The sequence below is a fragment of the Erithacus rubecula genome, assembly GCF_903797595.1.
Source record: "Erithacus rubecula genome assembly, chromosome: 1".
NCBI classification, from domain to species: Eukaryota; Metazoa; Chordata; class Aves; order Passeriformes; family Muscicapidae; genus Erithacus; species Erithacus rubecula.
The window spans coordinates 46,126,301-46,145,308 of NC_136658.1; the positions used below are offsets into that span (position 1 = coordinate 46,126,301).

The 19,008-nt window shown below is 37.6% G+C and overlaps 1 protein-coding gene across 5 annotated transcripts in view; it reads left to right on the forward strand.

Moving 5' to 3' along the window:
- Nucleotides 1–19,008, forward strand: part of NALCN (sodium leak channel, non-selective) — a 224,209-nt gene that overhangs the window by 187,260 nt on the left and 17,941 nt on the right. For 4 of the 5 annotated variants that reach the window (XR_013776097.1, XM_079319725.1, XM_079319724.1 and 1 more), the window contains 14 exons: nucleotides 2,891–2,992; nucleotides 3,431–3,500; nucleotides 4,702–4,793; nucleotides 4,955–5,077; nucleotides 7,517–7,573; nucleotides 7,950–8,070; nucleotides 8,172–8,303; nucleotides 10,002–10,169; nucleotides 11,301–11,405; nucleotides 12,126–12,232; nucleotides 14,186–14,306; nucleotides 14,412–14,510; nucleotides 17,906–17,999; nucleotides 18,533–18,639. Coding sequence is in view for 4 of the 5 variants with exons in the window: in XM_079319725.1 (XP_079175851.1) it covers nucleotides 2,891–2,992; nucleotides 3,431–3,500; nucleotides 4,702–4,793; nucleotides 4,955–5,077; nucleotides 7,517–7,573; nucleotides 7,950–8,070; nucleotides 8,172–8,303; nucleotides 10,002–10,169; nucleotides 11,301–11,405; nucleotides 12,126–12,232; nucleotides 14,186–14,306; nucleotides 14,412–14,510; nucleotides 17,906–17,999; nucleotides 18,533–18,639 (1,498 nt within the window). In the remaining variant the exon portion in view is untranslated. The remainder of the gene's footprint in view (nucleotides 1–2,890; nucleotides 2,993–3,430; nucleotides 3,501–4,701; nucleotides 4,794–4,954; nucleotides 5,078–7,516; nucleotides 7,574–7,949; nucleotides 8,071–8,171; nucleotides 8,304–10,001; nucleotides 10,170–11,300; nucleotides 11,406–12,125; nucleotides 12,233–14,185; nucleotides 14,307–14,411; nucleotides 14,511–17,905; nucleotides 18,000–18,532; nucleotides 18,640–19,008) is intronic. The other variant, XM_079319726.1, reaches the window with a different exon arrangement.

Genomic DNA, 19,008 nt, shown 5'->3' on the forward strand with positions numbered 1-19,008 from the left:
TGTGGGATTCAACCCCAGGTAGCCAAATCTGCCTATGAGCTAAAGGATGAACTCTACCATCTAGTTAGATTAGACAGAAGTCTAATCAATAAAGATAATAGAACGCAGTGAGATCTTTAGCTGACTGCCTTTTCTTTAGATGCCCAATTTATGGTTACTTTAATACCATCCAAACATCACTAATTAAATTAATTGACCAAACATTCAATGAAGTTGTTCACATATGGGCATACAGTAATGTGTGAGATGTCAGAGGATTTCCTAAACATCCTCAGGAAGATGCAGGTAATACTCCAGTTTCCAGGGGTATTGTACCCTTCTGGAGCAGCACCTAGAAGCAAAGCAAAATACTCCAAGGGATGGCAGGTGATGCTGCCACCTCTGTACAGCCAGTTTAATTGGTCCTGCATCTCCATTGGCTCCATTGGCCCAAAGCCTGGACACATGGCTCACAGGCAGACACTGAGAGGAAGCATGTATGAGCACATGACTACAGTGAGAACACAAACCCTACTGCAGACTTTAAAATTGGCAAGTCTGCAATTTTGAAAAATTAATGGCACCTCCCATCTTTTTCGAAAGCCCCCAAAGATCTGCAGCTCTAGGTGTCTAAGCAGCTGAAAAATGTCCAGATTCTGAGTCAAAAGGATAACTGAGTATGGCTCTTAATAAGAGTTCATCCAAGGAAGATTAATTCCCAAGGCACTAATTCCTGTAAAGTGGAGAATGCCAGGAGAGAGGCTGTCAAAATTAGACATGGCCTTTTCAGCACATCTTTTTCTCTGGAAATACAAAAATGTTTCTTTGCAATTACTTGATAAAAAATTCTGATCTCTGTGCTAAACAACTGGTATTGTGTTATTTCTATGTTGACTTCACAAGAGCTGCAGGGCTACCAGAGGTATTGAAAATGAGCCAATGGATATAAATGCTGAGTACAATTTTAGGAATCTAACTTAGAGATCATAAACAACACTTAGTCTTTCTACAGGTGTTACTTTTTATTCATGTCCATTCTGCCATAGTATGTCCATAATATATGGCTATGTCTATTTCACAATATTATTAACAATCAAATATGCCCTCTTGTTCACTATTCAGGTAAAGAATTTATTCCTTGTGCATTTAAAGGTGTCTTTTATTATGAAGACTGTGCTTATGTAACTTGGAATTCAAGTTGCTATGTACAGGAGCATGAAAAGTTTACATACAAGTTATGTTTTTGATGTCAAGAAAATAATATTTATCTATTAGAAGCAGAGCATAATAATAATTTATGTCTACAGGAGAAAAAGGAGATAAGCTACCTTTTTGTCCCAACAAGAAGCCCCTATACAGAACTTTTCATTGTCTCTGCTGGGAAAAACTGGATTGTCATTTTAATAGAGTGAGATAGGATCTATTTTTAGGAAATAATTAATTTCTTTTTTTCCTTTTATTAAAACAAAAATTGTGATATTATTCAAATATCTTGGTTATTTTCTGACAGTGTTATGTGGTATCATCCTCCACAATATAATGCTTAAAATCCTTTGGTATTAAAATGTTAATGATTTGTCTAAGATGAGCTGTGGTTTCTAAGACATACAGTAATTCCCTTATAAGTCATGATGCTTTAGTTCAGTGTAGTGTAACCTAATGCTTTCTATAGCAGGTGTAGCACAATGTATTTTTCTAGCATGCTAATCTGATTGGCATTGATGACACTGACAAGCATTCTAAGCTTTTCATTTCTGTTCCAGATATCACTTTGGATTCCTACTTGTATCATTTATATGTTTAAATCCAAAAGAAGGAGAAAAAGTGGAGAAGAGTGAAAAATAAAGCTGCAGTGGGGAAAGAATATGCCATGGACACTTTTGCCATCAAGCAAATCATCCCATGCTATCAAGGCCTTTATCTAAGTCTTGCAGACTGGCAAATAGAGTGGTTACTTAAAGGATGTATAGTTTTTTTTCAACTTTTCGGGAAAAAAAATGATTCAGTTCAATAAAAACTATGGAGTATTACCAGCTGGGTCTTGTGTTTCTGTAAATGGTCTCATAACATAAAATGAGCAATAAGGAGTGCACAATGTAAACTTTAAATTAAACCATTCTGGAAAGTTAAAATATGTTTCCAATGTTGAAATTCTATTTCTCAGCTATCACAACGATCTGTGTGAGCTCTTTTAGTGGAAATCTCTCTTTTTCATAAGTAAATTAATTTCATTGTAGCCATCAAGATAAAGATACATTCCTCTGTTTACCTGTGGCAAACTTACTGGCCAACAAACACTCATTTCTGCTAAAATTTGTAAAATATGTTTGCCAAAATTAAACAAAAAACAAAATTAACCATGAGCAAACAAGTGAGAAAACCCACACAACAAAATGCTGCAAGTTGACTGCATTTCCAGAGAGAAGACATTTCATATCACAGAACATCAGCAATGTGCAGGTTTTCATTTCATCCTGGATATGGTTCCAGTTACTTTGAACACTCCAAGTTATGTTCTAGGCCCTAAGTGTGCATATATAGCCCTGACAGGGATTGCTGTTATTATTGCTGAGAAACTGGTTATACTGGTGGTTAGTGCGTTGCTTCAGCCCTTTCACACTTAGTGAAGTCTTAAGGGACCAAAAATTCTACAGCAAACTGAAAAAAAGTCACAGATGGTCCTTGCTAAGGCATGGAGGAGGTTCATTGGATTACCAGTTGTGTTGCAGAGTGGGGGTCCATCACTTTGGAAATATTTTCATGGCAAGCCCATTGCTCATGTATTGTTATTCTCTGCTGTTCTTGAAGTACTTGCTCCCCACAAAGCCGAGCTGATTTCTCTGAATGTGCTACCTCTGAAATTATCATTATACTGAAAACTCTGTGTCATCATCTTTACATTTCTTTGTAGGGCCTGCACTAGGCAACGCATGCTGAGCGGATCATTTGAGGGGCAGCCAGCCAAGGAAAGGTCAATACTTAGTGTCCAGCATCATATACGACAAGAACGCAGGTAAAAACGGACAGAAGGGATGGTTTTAAAATAGTCTTAAAATAAAGGTGACAAAGGGATTTAAATTTGAGCAATCCCTATCATGTGAAAAGCCAAAACTACTTACTTGTACAAAGAACTGAATTCTACATTCTTCATTGTAACCATAATGAAATTCATTGTACTGTATAAATGGAAAAAATGCCTTTTTATTTCAAATGTCATTTCCTTTGCCGACTACAAAGCTATCAATTTAAAGATCAGAAGGACAGAAATTGGCTTATGTTAGACCAGATTGAAAACAATTGAAAAGCATATAAGCTTCTGATGTTAGCAAGAGAAAAATGATAAGAATTTGAGATATGGGGTGGTCAGAGAGAAGTGCTTTATAATGGTCATCTTATAAAGGTCAAAATTTCATCTGCAGATGTATTGTCAAATTGATTATGATTGTTCCAGGTCACTGAGACATGGTTCGAACAGCCAGCGAATCAGCAGAGGAAAATCTCTTGAAACATTGACTCAAGATGTAAGTCCTCATAGAAATAGTGGTTTCAGTTTGAGAGTATAGGAAATTAGAATATATACTATCAAATAAATGCTTGTATAAGACTAATTCTATTTATGAACTTGCTTGCAATTTGTCTTTTGAAGTCTTGAAAGGAAGTCATAAGACAAATGCTGCAACTGCATTTGAATTATCCTCAAAGTAATTGGCATGGTTATTTCACTGATAGACTAGCTGGTTTTGGAACACTTGCTGAGATACATTCACTGAATCTGTAGACACTGCATTAGGAACACAACAATTGCTACCCAGGACACCTTAAAAAGCATTACTCTGGAATTACACAAATCACTCAGGCTGGCAAAACAGAACTTCCAAATTTCTGATGGAAGTTTAGCAATATTTTCCAAGCAGCAGAACTGTCAGACAAAGGGACAAAGACTAAAAGGGAGACTAGTAATCATGGATTTCACCGTAATGTAATTTCATGCAGTTGAATGCATTTTCATTTCTGCAAATTCATATGATATTTTGTGGATCTCTGTGGCAATGAAATTTCAAGGTGCAATATTAGTCACCGCAGTTCCAAACTGTCCCAGCCCTTAAAGGTAACTAAGGCAGATGTTGCTAGTATCTAACAGTAAGGATAACACCCAGCATTACCCCACCAGGAGTGCTTCAAAGACTTGCATGACTCAGAATAGTAATGCTGATTGTTCCCTCCACCACATGAGCTCAGACAGCATCCTGCCTCCCTCCCTCCCTCCCTCCCTCCCTCTCCCTCATCTCTGCACTCAGCGGTCACTACCTGTATGATCTGCATGCCTCACAGCTTGGCAGCCATCAGAAGGCTTGAGAAAGCTGTAAGGGTGTCTAAACCCTTTTCTTTCCCAGTCTTTGCCCTTAGTAACTTTGATTGTATTCATTCCTGTTCAGAGAGATTGGCTGGTCTTATAGGACCTCTGTTTCTAAAGTTAAAAGTTAGATTGGATGGAGCCTCAAGCATGAAATTAGAAATTAACCTTGATGAAAATAAGGAGCCTTATGCTGTAGATAGAAAATACTATGCAATATGCTTGACTGAGTTGATGTGCAATACATTTGGAAATAAAGATCTTTCATTTGAATATTTCTATGTAAAATACCGTATCTTGCTTTCATCTAAAACATTAAAAAATAACAACCCTTAGACCTCGATTAAAAGGAATCATTTTGCTTCTAGCACTCCAACACAGTGAGATACAGAAATGCACAGAGAGAAGACAGTGAGATAAAGATGATCCAAGAAAAAAAGGAACAAGCTGAAATGAAAAGGTATTTAAAAATCAAAAGTCTTTGTGCACATTTTCTGTATTAACTATTCTCTGTATGAAGTTAAAAGTATTAAAAGTCAACATGAAAAAAAGATCAAAGTATAAGGGATATTTTTGCCATGGATAATGTGCAACACTTAATAATTGCCATTTTTTCCAAAGGAAAGTCCAGGAGGAGGAGCTGAGAGAGAATCACCCGTATTTCGATAAACCCCTCTTCATAGTTGGCCGTGAGCACAGATTCAGGAACTTCTGCCGAGTGGTGGTACGGGCTCGCTTTAATGCGTAAGTTTATCTCACAGCAGCGTTGGCTCCAACAGCTGATCACCTCCATGTCCTCAGACACCAAGCTCTAGCTTGCCTTTCACAAGGAAAACTGCCTCTAGTGTGGTCACCACACAAGTTGGCGGACAGTTGTCTGTGGTGTAGACATGCTGCTGGAAGAAAGGAAGCAACAAAATGCTGTGTTAGGGCAGACGTGTTCGAGCAGTCTGTGATGCTGAGATGGACAAGACTGTGGGGAAACTGCAGGCATGACCTGAGAAGAAAGGCTAATGTTTCCCACTTTTAGATGCTTGGGAATCAGCTTGCTATTACCCTCTTAGTCCTCATCATAAGGCAAGTTTTTATGCACCAACAGTTACTCGTAGAACAGAAAAAGTTAAAGAGAAATGAATTGCACATATGGTCACCCAAATACTCTGTAGCCCATAATAAGGGACCCAGAATGGGCTGGAGAGGTGTTCAGCTGTGGGAGATAAAAGGAGAAAAGCTGAAACAGAATGAACAGGAAGACTCAGCAACTAAGCTGAAGGTATATGTGAGTGTGGCAGACAGAGACCCATGTACAAGCAGCTTTCTATAAAATCATCTCACAACTCTTCTTTTAAACCTCTGTCTCTTGCTGGCACCCTGATTTTAAAGGGTTAAGGCAGGTCACCTTGCTCAGAGCAGTGTAAGAAGGTAGCTCAAGACCATGAGCTTGGCACTTAGAACGACTGGTTTCAGCAGCAGCTTTACCATTGATTTTCTCTGTGCCCTTCAACAAATTCTAGTTAGTGTGACAGGATGGTTAGATACTCAGTTTTAACCATACCTATATTTAAGTTTCTGCCACCTTTGTTGAGACATGTGCTTGAGCTACATCCCCACTTTTCTATGCAACTGCTAACTTGATTGTGGTGCACTGGTCCATGAAGCAGTTGCAAATTAAAACAGAAAAACAAAACACACAAACAGTCAATCAACTCCACTTAGCAAGTATTTGTCCATGCCTCTTAGCATTGTTGAGTGCCCAATAGTAACAGGATGTTTATACTAAAACAGCTTGAATAAAATGTTCCCAATTACAATAATAAACTGATTTTCTTAAACAGTCCTTTTTTATCTTTCATTTACTTAAATCCTCCCAGCTTCATGTGTTGTCCCATCTAGCTTACCAAGTAAGATATTCTTGATATCTTTTTCAAACTGATAGGATACATATTTTTTTCTAATTAAAAAAAAGGCCAAGAAATGCTGCTATGTACAATGTAGGGAGAAGCATGAGTTTAAGGGGCAAAAGTCAGTGGATTCAGTGGGAAGGTGCCTAATCCAGTATGTGCTATGTGCTTACTGGTGTAAGTGGATGAGCATGGCCTGTGCAAGATGCTTCTCGTTCTCTTTGTGTCTTGTGCATTCCTGTAATTCATAACCATGGAATCTCTCTGGTGGTAATTCCTCAAGTCTGTTCAGTCCATTTTTCACTTTAAGCTCAGCAAGGAAGTAATGGCAATTTCACATCCCAATGGCTAGAGCCTTCCTATGAAATACAGGATATGTCAGTGCAGATCCTGTCTTGACATGATTTCCTATGGGGATTGGAAGATAAGTAAAAGTGCCTATAACCAGTGGGTCAGGGGAGGCTTCTTGGAAAGTATTCTTGTAGCTTCTCCCTCAGCACTCGTTGTGCTTTGTCTGAAATTGATAAATAATTGCTGCAGCAGGAACTTGACTCATGTCACCTTGATATGTGCATATTGCTGATAGAGTGGTTCTCACTCTTTAACTGCCTAATGGGTGTTTGGATATGACAGGTGGAGCACAGCAATTGCATGGGAGAATTCAGATACAAAAAAAATCTAAAAATATTAATCAGAAAAAGATTAAAGTACTAATAAAAGACATAGATCTTGTGGAAGGATGTGTGTGTGTGTGTTTATGTGTGGATTTGTATGCTAACTGAAGATATCATATGATCACAGAATTATAGAGTTGTTTGAGTTGCAAAGGGCCTTAAGGATCATCTAGTTCCAACCTCTCTGCTTTGGACAGGGACACCTTTCACTAGGCCAAGTTGCTCAAAGCCACATCCAGCCATGGTCCAAGACGTTTTGAAGTAAAAGAGCATTTTAATACCTAATAGTAGCAGGTTATCCCCCTTATTCCTAAGAAAATTACAAAATTAACTCTTTGTTTACAAAATCAAGACCCAAAAACCTGTCAGTTCAAGGAATCTTAGAGGAATTACAGGTATGCAGAGTTAAAGTGACCCTAGCTGTGTTGATAATATGACTGAAATTGCATAGAATTAAATGAAACTTATACAGACATTTAAAATAAAGATAGGATAAAACTGAGCCTTGATTTTGGACAGAAAGTAATTTGAGTTGATGGATGCATGGTATAATTATAATACTGACTAAAATAAAATGTAAATTACTGTATCTTTTCTTCTTTTTATAGTTCTAAAACAGATCCTGTTACTGGAGCTGTGAAAAATACCAAATACCATCAGCTTTAGTAAGCACTGCAAAAGTAACTTTGCTTGGTCTCATAAGCCTGGAATATAAGCGTGTGTGCCCACACATGCATGGATGTGTGCATGCACATGTGTATGTCTTCTTTTTTTTTTTTCTTCCAAAAAAGGGTTTTTCTTATCATGGAGTTATTGGGGAGAAAGATGAAAAGGAAGATAATTTTTTAATCAGACTTTTCTTCTTCATTTGCATGCAACTTCTCTAGTTTCACTACACATTTCTGAAATACTGAAATCTTTGGCACTTCTCAGCTCAATTTATTTTTCATAGGAAAGCGCTTAACTGTACTGTAGGCACAAAGTGAGTACACAGAGCTAAGGGCATTTCTGTAATGGCATTTCCTTATGTATTGTTCACAGTGACTTGCTGGGTTTGGTTACTTACCTGGACTGGGTCATGATCATTGTTACAATATGCTCCTGCATTTCTATGATGTTCGAATCCCCTTTTAGAAGAGTTATGCATGCTCCAACACTCCAGGTACTGCCACTGAATCATTTTACAGTTATTGAACCACAGTCACCTTGCTTTTCCCTGCTGCCTATTCCTAAATTATGGTTGTACTCTGCTTTTGTTTTCAGATTGCTGAATATGTTTTTGTAATATTCATGAGCATTGAGCTTAATCTGAAGATTATGGCAGATGGCTTGTTCTTTACACCAACAGCTGTCATTAGGGACTTTGGAGGAGTTATGGACATATTTATATATCTTGTAAGTTTTTATATTTATGGAAGGATTTTTTTGGCATTCTTAATTCTGATCTATTTGGTTATATGAATGTTTAGTAGTGTGAAAAAGTTTGGTCCTGAACCCTGATGCAAATGCAGTAGTGATACACGGATGTGATGAAAACCTGCAATTTACTGTGGGGTCATTGTATGGCCTCTTTATTCTTTATTTGTTGTTATGTTTTAAGTATCAGATCTGATTTTCCTTCAGAGTAAACTCGAGAACTCTGACCTTGTTTCAGCATTTTTATGCAGGAGAATCTTAATTTTTTTACCTGTTTCATAGATATGAATTGCTTCTTCTCCTCTCAACAGTATTCCTGCTATATTGAAGGAGTTTCAAAAGCCTTTACCATTTGACAGGGCACATCTTTATTGCTGGTGCTGCTATAAAAGAAAGCAAAGAAACATTTATCCCATATCTATCAGTAGTGGTTCTCAAGAAAAAATGTTTCTTAACAGTTTTCAACAGTTTCTGGCAAATGCCTTGCATTCCATTAAGATATGAGAGGAGAATGTCCATTTCTCCTTCACATATAACAACATGGTAAACACCACAGAATGTGTCTAAACCAGTTCTTGGTATAATAGAGTATGAAATATTTCCTAACTGAAGAAATTAGTGAGAAAAATGGCCTCGATGGATTTAGATTAAATCTTTCAGAGATTAATCCACTAGGCAGATGTGCTGCATAAAATTTGTCACGATCAATTTGTACCAAAGATTTTACTGTTAACATAAATTAAAATATGCATACTTGTACAAAAATCCTACTTTAGTATGCATAACTCCTATGTGCTTTAGTTTCTTGAAATCTTTCTGAATTCCTTTGCTTGTCTGAAAGAAAGATTTTGGTGCTATAGTTTTTATATTCCAAATATTCCACTGTATATTCCAGTGGTGATCTTAAAAGACTGTGGTAGAAAGTCAGAAGGACTGTCAAATCTGTTTGTTTTGGTGGGACGGCTGCCTTTTACTGCTGTTTTTTAAACAAATTATATCAAGTTTTAAATAATTGGTTGATATGATCTTGATCCTCTATTTTTTTGCACTTGCTTCTTTGTAATACTTTCACCTCTGTCTCCCTATGATAACACTGGCTTTTAAAAAATAAGAAGCACTTAAGAGACATTAAATCAATAATCATTTATCAGAGATTGTTCAGGCTACACAGCACAACTATGCTATTTGAAAACAGTTCCAAAAACATAACATTCATGTAATGAAACCACATGGTGACAAAATCACTTATGACTGTAACAAACTGGTAGGAAAAACTGTCAGGACAACTGTTAACATACTTTCCAGGTGAAGATTTCTCAGTTTCAGGGTAGAATCTCTGAAATGAGAAGAAGGGAGAGAAATAATGCTGCCTACTCCAAGAATATAGTTTGTGTCCCAGTTTTGAATCAGCCAATTGATTTCTCCTTTTGGAACGATTCCGTCTAATTAAGCATAGAAAGTGGATTTTGAGACAAAGACAAGCTGATGCCCATTAGTTAGGGCAAGCCTGGACATAAGAGATCTAAGCCCTTTTTCTAAATTAGTTGCTCTTTTGCCTTATTCTTTCCTTTAATTCTAAGGTAGAGAAGTGTTCATTGACCTTCTGTGCTGTGCCTATGCCAATAAGACATTGTTAGCCTGACCCTTCTTTGCCTCTTCCTGTCCTGTGACCTCCAGGTGAGTTTGATATTCCTGTGCTGGATGCCTCAGAACGTCCCTGCCAAATCTGGAGCTCAGCTCTTGATGGTGCTGCGCTGCCTCCGACCTCTTCGGATTTTCAAACTTGTCCCTCAGATGAGGAAAGTGGTGCGAGAGCTCTTCAGTGGCTTTAAGGAAATTTTTTTGGTATGTGCCAATTATTACGTGTGAAAATACATAAAGGTGTAATAAGATAACATTTTGATACATAATTCATGTTTTCTATTCTTTTCACCATCACCGTCTCTTTACTTTTCATTGTGGTATCACTGCAGGTGAACCTCACAACAGGCTAAAAATTAGAATACAACTACCTTATACTGAGTAAAGCTGTTGCAATAATTCTTTTAGAATTATATTACTTGTTTAGCATGCTTTTCATCATAATTCTGTAGGAGGACTACTGAAAAAAGATCTACCCCTTTTTCACAGTTCTGGTTGGTCAAGGAAGATGAGAAGTAGTGTAGAGCAGCTCTGCAAGAACAAAAGTAAACCTGGTTTCTGCAGGTCTCCACCTTCAAGCTTTTGGAGAGGCAGCCAAAAACAATACAGCTGTTCATCACAGATCTGGATCTCATTCTTATGTCATTGTTATTATTATGATCATGGCCATACTTGTACTAATATAGACAACAATGGAGTCTGTGATTGCTTGATCAGACATAATCCATTATTTTGGGACTCTAAATAATATTGGTCAACCTAAGCAACAGCCATCTTGTTCCTTAACAGAAGGCTTTATTAGGTCAGGTTGTTATAAAACACTAAGCTACAAATTATTTGCAGATAATAATAGACCAAGGACAAAAAGTATAAAACTTGTTGACATTTCATAAATATTGTATTCTATTAAAGATATTTACATCTTAATTTGTTCCTGCTTATCTTTATTGGAGTTTTCCTGGAATTAAATATCTAACAATGGCTTAATCAGGTTAATTAGCCTGAATCAGCAAAACAGAAGCAGCACATAAATAAGTACTCTTTTTTTTTTGAGAGTGGCAATTCCTATGCATCCAGAATTTAGCAAGGTGGTACACTGAGTGCAAGAAAGCTTTTATCCTTATCTGCAGTTCTTAGATCCTGTGTTAAAAATAAGACTGATGTAACACAGCACCTGGTTATTGGACCAGAACCTAAAGAAACATGTCTGTCACAAAAGCCATATCTCCAGGTTTATATCACAAAATGATCCTCCCTGCAGTTCACCAAGGGAGATGACCCCCTTTTTCAAGTCTGCAGTAGAAGGGTTTGACAAGTCCAACTTCATCTTTACAGGTTTCTATTCTTTTGCTGACGTTAATGCTTGTTTTCGCAAGCTTTGGAGTGCAGCTGTTTGCTGGAAAACTGGCTAAATGCAATGACCCTCACATCATTTCTAGGGTAAGAACTGCTTTTCTGCTTTAAAATAATGGTATGGTGTGCCATTTTTGCCTGCTGGGGAAAGCAAGAGGGGCAATAAGAGCTATTGTAGGAGAAACAGAGATCTTGGGCACTTTCTTGTTCAGAAGTAGGATGATGGAGGGAAAGGTGATTAAGGGATCAGCAAATGAGGGTAAGGATGGATTTCCATATAAAAAGTAAAGAAGGTCCAAATATTAGGGACTTGCTTAAAAAAGTGGTCAAATGAAAGCCATGTTATCTGTAAAGGACTGGATGGCACATAGAATTAATCATGGAAAAGAACACCTTTGCATTCCTACATCCACAAATGTAAAACAGGTTAGACTGCTGGAGGTTGAAATCACTGAGGATACCATGTGTGTTACATGAAGAATGTTAACTGTGTTTGTCACTCCATTTGGAGAAATATCATCATGACCTGAAGAGAGCAGTGATTTTTAGGAAAGAGGTGAAAGGCTACATAGTTTTGCAAACTGAAAAGCACTGTCACTCCTGAAGGAAAAGGATATGTGGAACATTTACCGTGATGCATTTTTCATTTGGGTAAAGGTCCATGACTATTAATCACAGACGTATAAATGACCCTTAATTTCTGTGTATATTGCTTTCCCATCATGGCATATGTGCTGTTTATGGTGGCATGTTGACATCTCTCACAGGCTTTTGTTTAATCTCAGGCTGTGGTTTATTTCATTGTAGGAAGATTGTCATGGCATCTTCAGAATAAATGTAAGTGTTTCCAAAAATCTCAATTTAAAGTTAAGACCTGGGGAGAAGAAGCCTGGATTTTGGGTGCCACGAGTCTGGTGAGTTGCTGTACTTTGGCCCATGTTTCTTCAAAAATGCAACTTTTGTGTAGAAAAAACTGGCTCAAATGAGATGACATTAAATTACTGATGGAGGGGATGTATTGTAATTCAAATGATGCTAAAAGTAAAAATTCTGGCATATTCAGTATAAAACCAGGTATATGAAATTTTCCATACTTAACCTTCACTTCATAAACCAGAAAGGAAGGGAAAAATTATCTAGGTACTGAACCTATATAGGAATTACATTTGATTTGGTTATTACTAAAGTGGGAGTTGTCATCACTTAAAGTGGGAGTATCATCACTTAGTTATTCTTTAATACTACCATGAAGGCAACCTGAGAGCCATAAAGCAACAATAGAACCTAAGAATAAATAGGAAAAGATGGGAAGGAAAAGGAATGGAAATCAACCTGCCTACAGCTACCCATAAAAACAAAATATTATATCATGTCCAACAACAGCCTTTCTCTTCTATGGCCATCAACCAATGCCAGCTAGGAATTTCTTTCTTTTTCCAGTGCAGGGAATCATTGTGGTCTGTCTTGTGCAGAAGTTCAGTAAAACCTATTTAAAAGCTAATGTATGTTTTTTATTAGTATTCTAATAAAGTCCATTTAATATTTCCTAACACGTGAATAGGCAAAACTCACTCTTTTTAGTTGTTTCTATTTTTCGCTTGGTTAGCATTTTGTAAAATCAGCTTAACAGCCACAATTATTTTAATTGGCCATGTGTGTGGATAAAGAATGTACCAGCAGTGGTAGATTCAGAGCCACACTACACTAATGAAATAGTATACTGTGATTTGAATAGTCAGTGAAACTCTGACATCTGCAGAACTCTTTGTTTCTGTACACTTCAGAGAAATTCTTCCTCAAGTAAGCAAATTCAATCCTGTTCAGCTTGATCTAGAAATAAGCAATAACTGTCTTAATCAGCATAACTGTAAACTTTGGGGAATGTTTTGTTATTGCAGAAAAATGTTTTACTGCAAAAACATTTATACCACCTGTTGGCTGTCAGGCCAGATTTTCAAGAGCCAGATGTCAGTATAAGGACTGCATTAAAATGAAGTATCTACATCTGAAAGCTCTCTTTTCACTGAATGGTTGGATTCAAGAAGCACCAAACACTTAATAACTCTTCTGTAATACAACTATTTACCCTATAAACTATTGAAAACTCATTGGGCTCTTTGGATTATCTGGCTTGGATTGTAGTGACAGAGTGAGGTACTAACCTAGCCTAAAGAGAGCACTTCTAATGTTCAGCTGCAAGCATTCTCTTGGAAAGGTCAGAGCACATGGTATAGGAAAGTCAAGAAGATGTGATGTCCTCTCAGTAAGTTTTGCTTTATGCTATCAGTTCCTCATGATAATGAAATAGGGAACAGTATTTTCTAAGCAATCTCGCTGACCATGGAGTCCCAATCTTTATGTGGGTTAGAGAATTATTTCCTGCAGGTAAATTTATTTCAGAATCTAGCCAATACCATCAGATCAGTTTTTCCCATGAACTATGTATTTTTCTTATTCAATTGTCAAAAGCTTTAAAATGCAGCAACATAGAGTCATAGAATGGTTTGGGTTGGAAGGAATATTAAAGATTCTCTGGTTTCAACCCTCCCTGCCATGAGCAGGGACACCTTGCACTATACTAGGTTACTCAAAGCCCCATCCAGCCTGGTCTTCAACATGCTACAAGCTTTATTGCTGTGAGTCAGAATCTGAGTTAGAAAATAAAATATACACAGGGATCTAAATTATTATGTTTACATATTTATTACTCTTGCTATTGTTTTCTTATTCCTGATGTGGAACTTTGATATGTTTCATATGCTTTCACCCCAACTTTGCAAAGTATTTAAGTGTTAGACTATGAAGAATCGAGGTAACAAATAGAACAACTTTACTGCTGGTTCCAACTAATGTGAACTGCATTTCAGGGCAAATCCTCGGAATTTTAATTTTGACAATGTGGGCAATGCGATGCTGGCACTATTTGAAGTTCTGTCATTAAAAGGCTGGGTGGAAGTCAGAGATGTTATCATCCATCGTGTTGGGCCGGTAAGGAAAGGCATCAGATTCTTTGCATTCTACATTCTATGTATTCTATCTATTCTGCATTCCATGGGGGTTTTTTAACTATTAATCTTATTTTTATCTATTCAGATCCATGGAATCTACATCCATGTTTTTGTATTCCTTGGCTGCATGATTGGACTGACCCTTTTTGTTGGAGTTGTCATCGCTAATTTTAATGAAAACAAGGTACTAAGTGAGGTGGTTTATTCTGAGTGAGAGGGTTTATTGAGTGTAGAACTGGCTCTGTGAGAAACCTGAAACTGGTATTACATTGTCTACGTTATCTGGTAAGGCTGCCTTTTATACTGGCTTACCAATCTTACATTTTGCAAGACTGCAAATATACCTGATCCATACTTGCTAGAAAAGTGAAGCCTGTGATGGCAGCAATCCATCACATGCTCTATCAAAGCTGTTAGAGTTTATTTCTAGTGCAGGTGTGCTGCTAGATGCAGATTGAACATAAAGCACTATGCATTTACAGATGCTCCTTAGTTTGATGTAGGTGTACATGTGGTGGCAGATAAAAAGATGTGTTATGCTTGCCTGTGTTGCTGCTAAGGGGTCTTTTTAGAACCCTGCTATTGCAGTATTTTATATCCAAAGTAAAGCTGTGTGGCTTTTCCTTTACCACAGTACATTGTAAAAATAATTGTCCATCACTCAAATAAAAAGGGAGCTAGTTTTCTAGGCAAGTTCACATGGCCTTTTTGGATTACCCTGAAAAGTAGAAAAACCTGCCCTTGGGAATTGTTTCAGAGCAGCTCATATCTACACTTGTTAAAAGGTAGAATCCTCTGGATGGGACTGCTGCATACACACTGCAAAACCTTTAATCTGAGTGTTTTTTCTGAGCCTCTTGTGGTGCCTCTGAAACATCGAGACAATTTTATTTTTTTTTTATCTTTCAGTTCAAAGTTACAAGAATAATGGGATATGACATTTTAACCTCTGGTGACTCTGAAGGGAAAGGATGATTACAGTCTATGGGGCATGGAGATGTGTGACAGCCCAGTGTGCTTGTGCTGGAGCTGGGTGCTGGCCATGGCCCTGACCCCAGCTCAGTAGCAAGCACAACCATTGGGTTTGTCCATCAGGGAAACCACTTGATTCCTTCCACAAGGGAACTGAGAAGCACGTTACTGTGCATTAATGTGGGCAAGCAAGGCGTCTTGAAGTGGGGTCAAGCAGATTGTGAGACAAATAAATAGCCTAAAATCTCTACTTTTCTGAAGGTATTTTTATGTTTGCATAACATCACTAATTTTGGTAAGATGAAGTGCAGTCATTCCTGTTGAACTATATCTGTTCTAGAGAACAGGGAGCAATGTACTAATAATTTCTTTTCTTATTCACTAAATTTTAACTGTGAATTAACAAAGCTAAAATTTCTACAGTATGAGAACACCACTGGATTTTTATAGATGCTTTTGTCACTTTTTCTTCACCTGTGCAATTTTACTTTTCCTTCAATTTTTTTAATACACAGATGAATACCAAAAGCTTTATGCTTTTTGTCATTGTTCACTAGTAACAGTTCCTTGTAAATTACACTGAACAAGGACATCAGGTAATATTTCTATAGAATTCGCATGATATTTCAAGTATAAATATTTTATATCTTCTGGTTCAGCTTCTTCAGTTGTTTCTTAGTAACCTCCAGTGGCATATAGTGTTTGCATTTCTTTCTTTGCTCTTGACTACTTGACTTACTTTTTTGTGTATTTACTATAGACAAAAGAAAATGTCTTCAGATTTGAGTTGAAAAGATTAATGTTAATTAAATGGACAAGAGTTTCGGCCCAATTAATATTCAAGTATAGTGAAGAAATGTCCAGAAACTAAAAAAAAAAATTAGGTAGAGAGATGGCTGGCAGCTAGCCCAGAAAGTAGAGAGCAGAACAAATTGTAGTGTAAGGTTAGGTCACATTTTCTTAAAACTAGACCAATGTATTTGTGTTTAAAGTAGATATTTTCTTTAGAAAATTCATGGCTAATATATAGTCATAACAATTACAAGAGTTGTTGATGATGATCAGAGTTGGACAATTACTGAACGAATATTTTACATCAGAACAAACAATTTTCTAAAAAGAAAACAATTATGAGCATTTCAGATATGCTCTAGATTTTCATACAAGTTGCTGGAACTGCCAGTGTGGAAACATTGGACTGGGAAGTACCACAGCAAGTTGTGGGCTGTGTCCCAGTGACAAGGCAATAGCCCACGTTATTCCACCCCCATTTCAATCCCCAGCTCCCAAGTGCCAGGAGTTCAGTCAGCAGTGAAGATGTGAATGACTCAGATATTAGCTGGCACTTTGAGCTGAAGTCCAAATACAAGCACCACTCCTCCAGCCCTAGACCTGCTTGCAGTGCTGTGCTCTGTGGTTCCCTTATGATGATTCTGCTTGTGGAACTGGCAGTTTCTGAGCAGCAAAGCAATTTGGCACCACTGGACTTTACAGAAGTCCCCTTTTTTGCCACCTTTTGTCTTGTTTGCAGTGAAGGCTCTCCAAGAATATAAAGCAGACAGGCTCTTTGGGGTGAATGTGTTACCTTTTAATCTGAGTGTTTCTAAATGGTGCCATTTGGGCTGACAGGAGTTAGTCAGCATCTTTACATCTGTCACTTTATCTGCGCTGTGTTGGAAGGCACCTCTTCCCAGGGCACCATCTAGATACATGGCTCCATAAAGAGACTATGATCACTAAGAGAGAGAAATCCTGACCTTATCAGTGGCACAGCCAGCCACAGTTCCAGCATCTACACAAGCCAATGCCCAGGTAAGGGCAGAGATCATGCCAGCCCTCACTCAGCTCAGTGCAGCTTCTTTCTGATCAGGACAGGAGCCAAGTGCCTGCAAGACAGGCTTTTGCCATTTACCTTGAAAAGGTCTCCTTTGTTTTGTAACTCTAGAATCCTTCTGTGAGATTTTACAGTTCTCTAACATGATAGGAAACTCATTTTGTTTTGAAGGTCATTTTAGATAACATTGAATTCTGTTTGAAGTTTGCTATGTTATATGAACCTTTATACACATTACCAGCTACCACTATCCACCCTAATAGTGGATATTCACTCTCTATGTGCTTCCTCTGTGGAGAGCTCTTGTAGATTCATAGCATGCTATTATTTTATTTCAATTACACCCCAAGCAGAAGAGCTGTGGAGAGCAGCAATGGTCTCCTGGAGGGCTTCTTCCTTGAAGAAACTAGTGGCAGTAGCAAGCCACAGGGTTTTCTGCTGAAAAGTCCAGTCAAAATCCACCACTCTGCTTCCTGGCAAATGATGTTCAGTCAAATGGAAGACCTCCTGCAGTGTTTCATTGCCCACACTGGGCTACTGCTACAAAGAGCAGCAACTGTGCCTGCTGAGTTGAGTCCCAGAAACTCACAGCTAATGCATCCAGAAATCCTCATGAGTAACAGCTGATACTTCAGACTCCTTTCCCCAAGCAGTGTGTTATTTAAGGGAAGTTGTGCATGTAACTTTACTTCAGGCACCAAAGAAAATGTTGTTTTCATGTTGCAGTGCTGTTAAATGACAAAAGCTTTATATGCTTCTCTTTGTTTATTAAGGGGACAGCTTTACTGACTGTAGATCAGAGAAGATGGGAAGATCTGAAAAGCAGACTGAAGATAGCACAACCTCTTCATCTCCCACCTCGTCCGGGTATCAAAGATATTTTGATTTTATTCATGTTGAGCCCTAGTGTTCGTAATTCCCCAGGAGTCTGCGATTCAAATTAAAACTGTAATCGTGAGGCCACTAGGAGGTTGTGCATAAGTTAATGTGAAAACAGGCTCCAACTACAGATCTCTTCATAAGGCTATTAAAATCAACCTAAAAAAGGTTGTGCTTCGATGGTTTTAGGATAAGCCTTAATGAAAAAATGAATTTCTAAATGAAAAATGTTTTCAGTTGGCTGTAATGATATGAACAGAATGCATTAACCTGACAGCAGTTGAATGATGCACTTGCCCTAAAAGTACCAAAGCTTTCATGCAACACTGGTGTTCAGTATTTGAAATTATATGTTCAGAAGCCCTATTTGATATGGAAAATTGTGGCAGAAAATTAGAAATGTATATTGAAAATGGGAAAGGATTATTTTGCCTCTAATGAACATGGAAAATATGTCATGAAATAGGGGAAAAATGTTATTGTGTATTTTAACTCTCCTCCTCAAACTCCTTTTTTTGCAGATAATGATGGTTTTAGAGCAAAGATGTATGATATAACTCAGCATCCATTTTTTAAGAGAACTATCGCTGTACTTGTTCTGGCTCAATCCGTGTTGTTATCAGTTAAGGTAATTGTGTTTCTTTTAAGTGCTTCATTACAGTAGTACAGCATGTGTTTGTACATTTCCTAGCACCAATTAACGATCAGTCAAGCCATTAGTGTGATGAATGCAAGGAAACGTGACTTCTAGATACAGCAATTTCAGTTGGCATAGTTCACTATAGATTAATTGTAACTTGTGGAGCTCAGTCAATTCCTTTCTGTAGTTTGATCCACTGTTTCTAATTTCTAGTTAAGCTGTAAATCTGAGAGAGTACACCAAGATGCTATTCCTGTCTGAGTATATTTTAAAGTGAAAATTATTCATTAACAAAGCCCTAAAGAAAAGTTAAGGCAATGAAGAGGCATTTATTCTGTTTAACAGCTATTCTTCTAT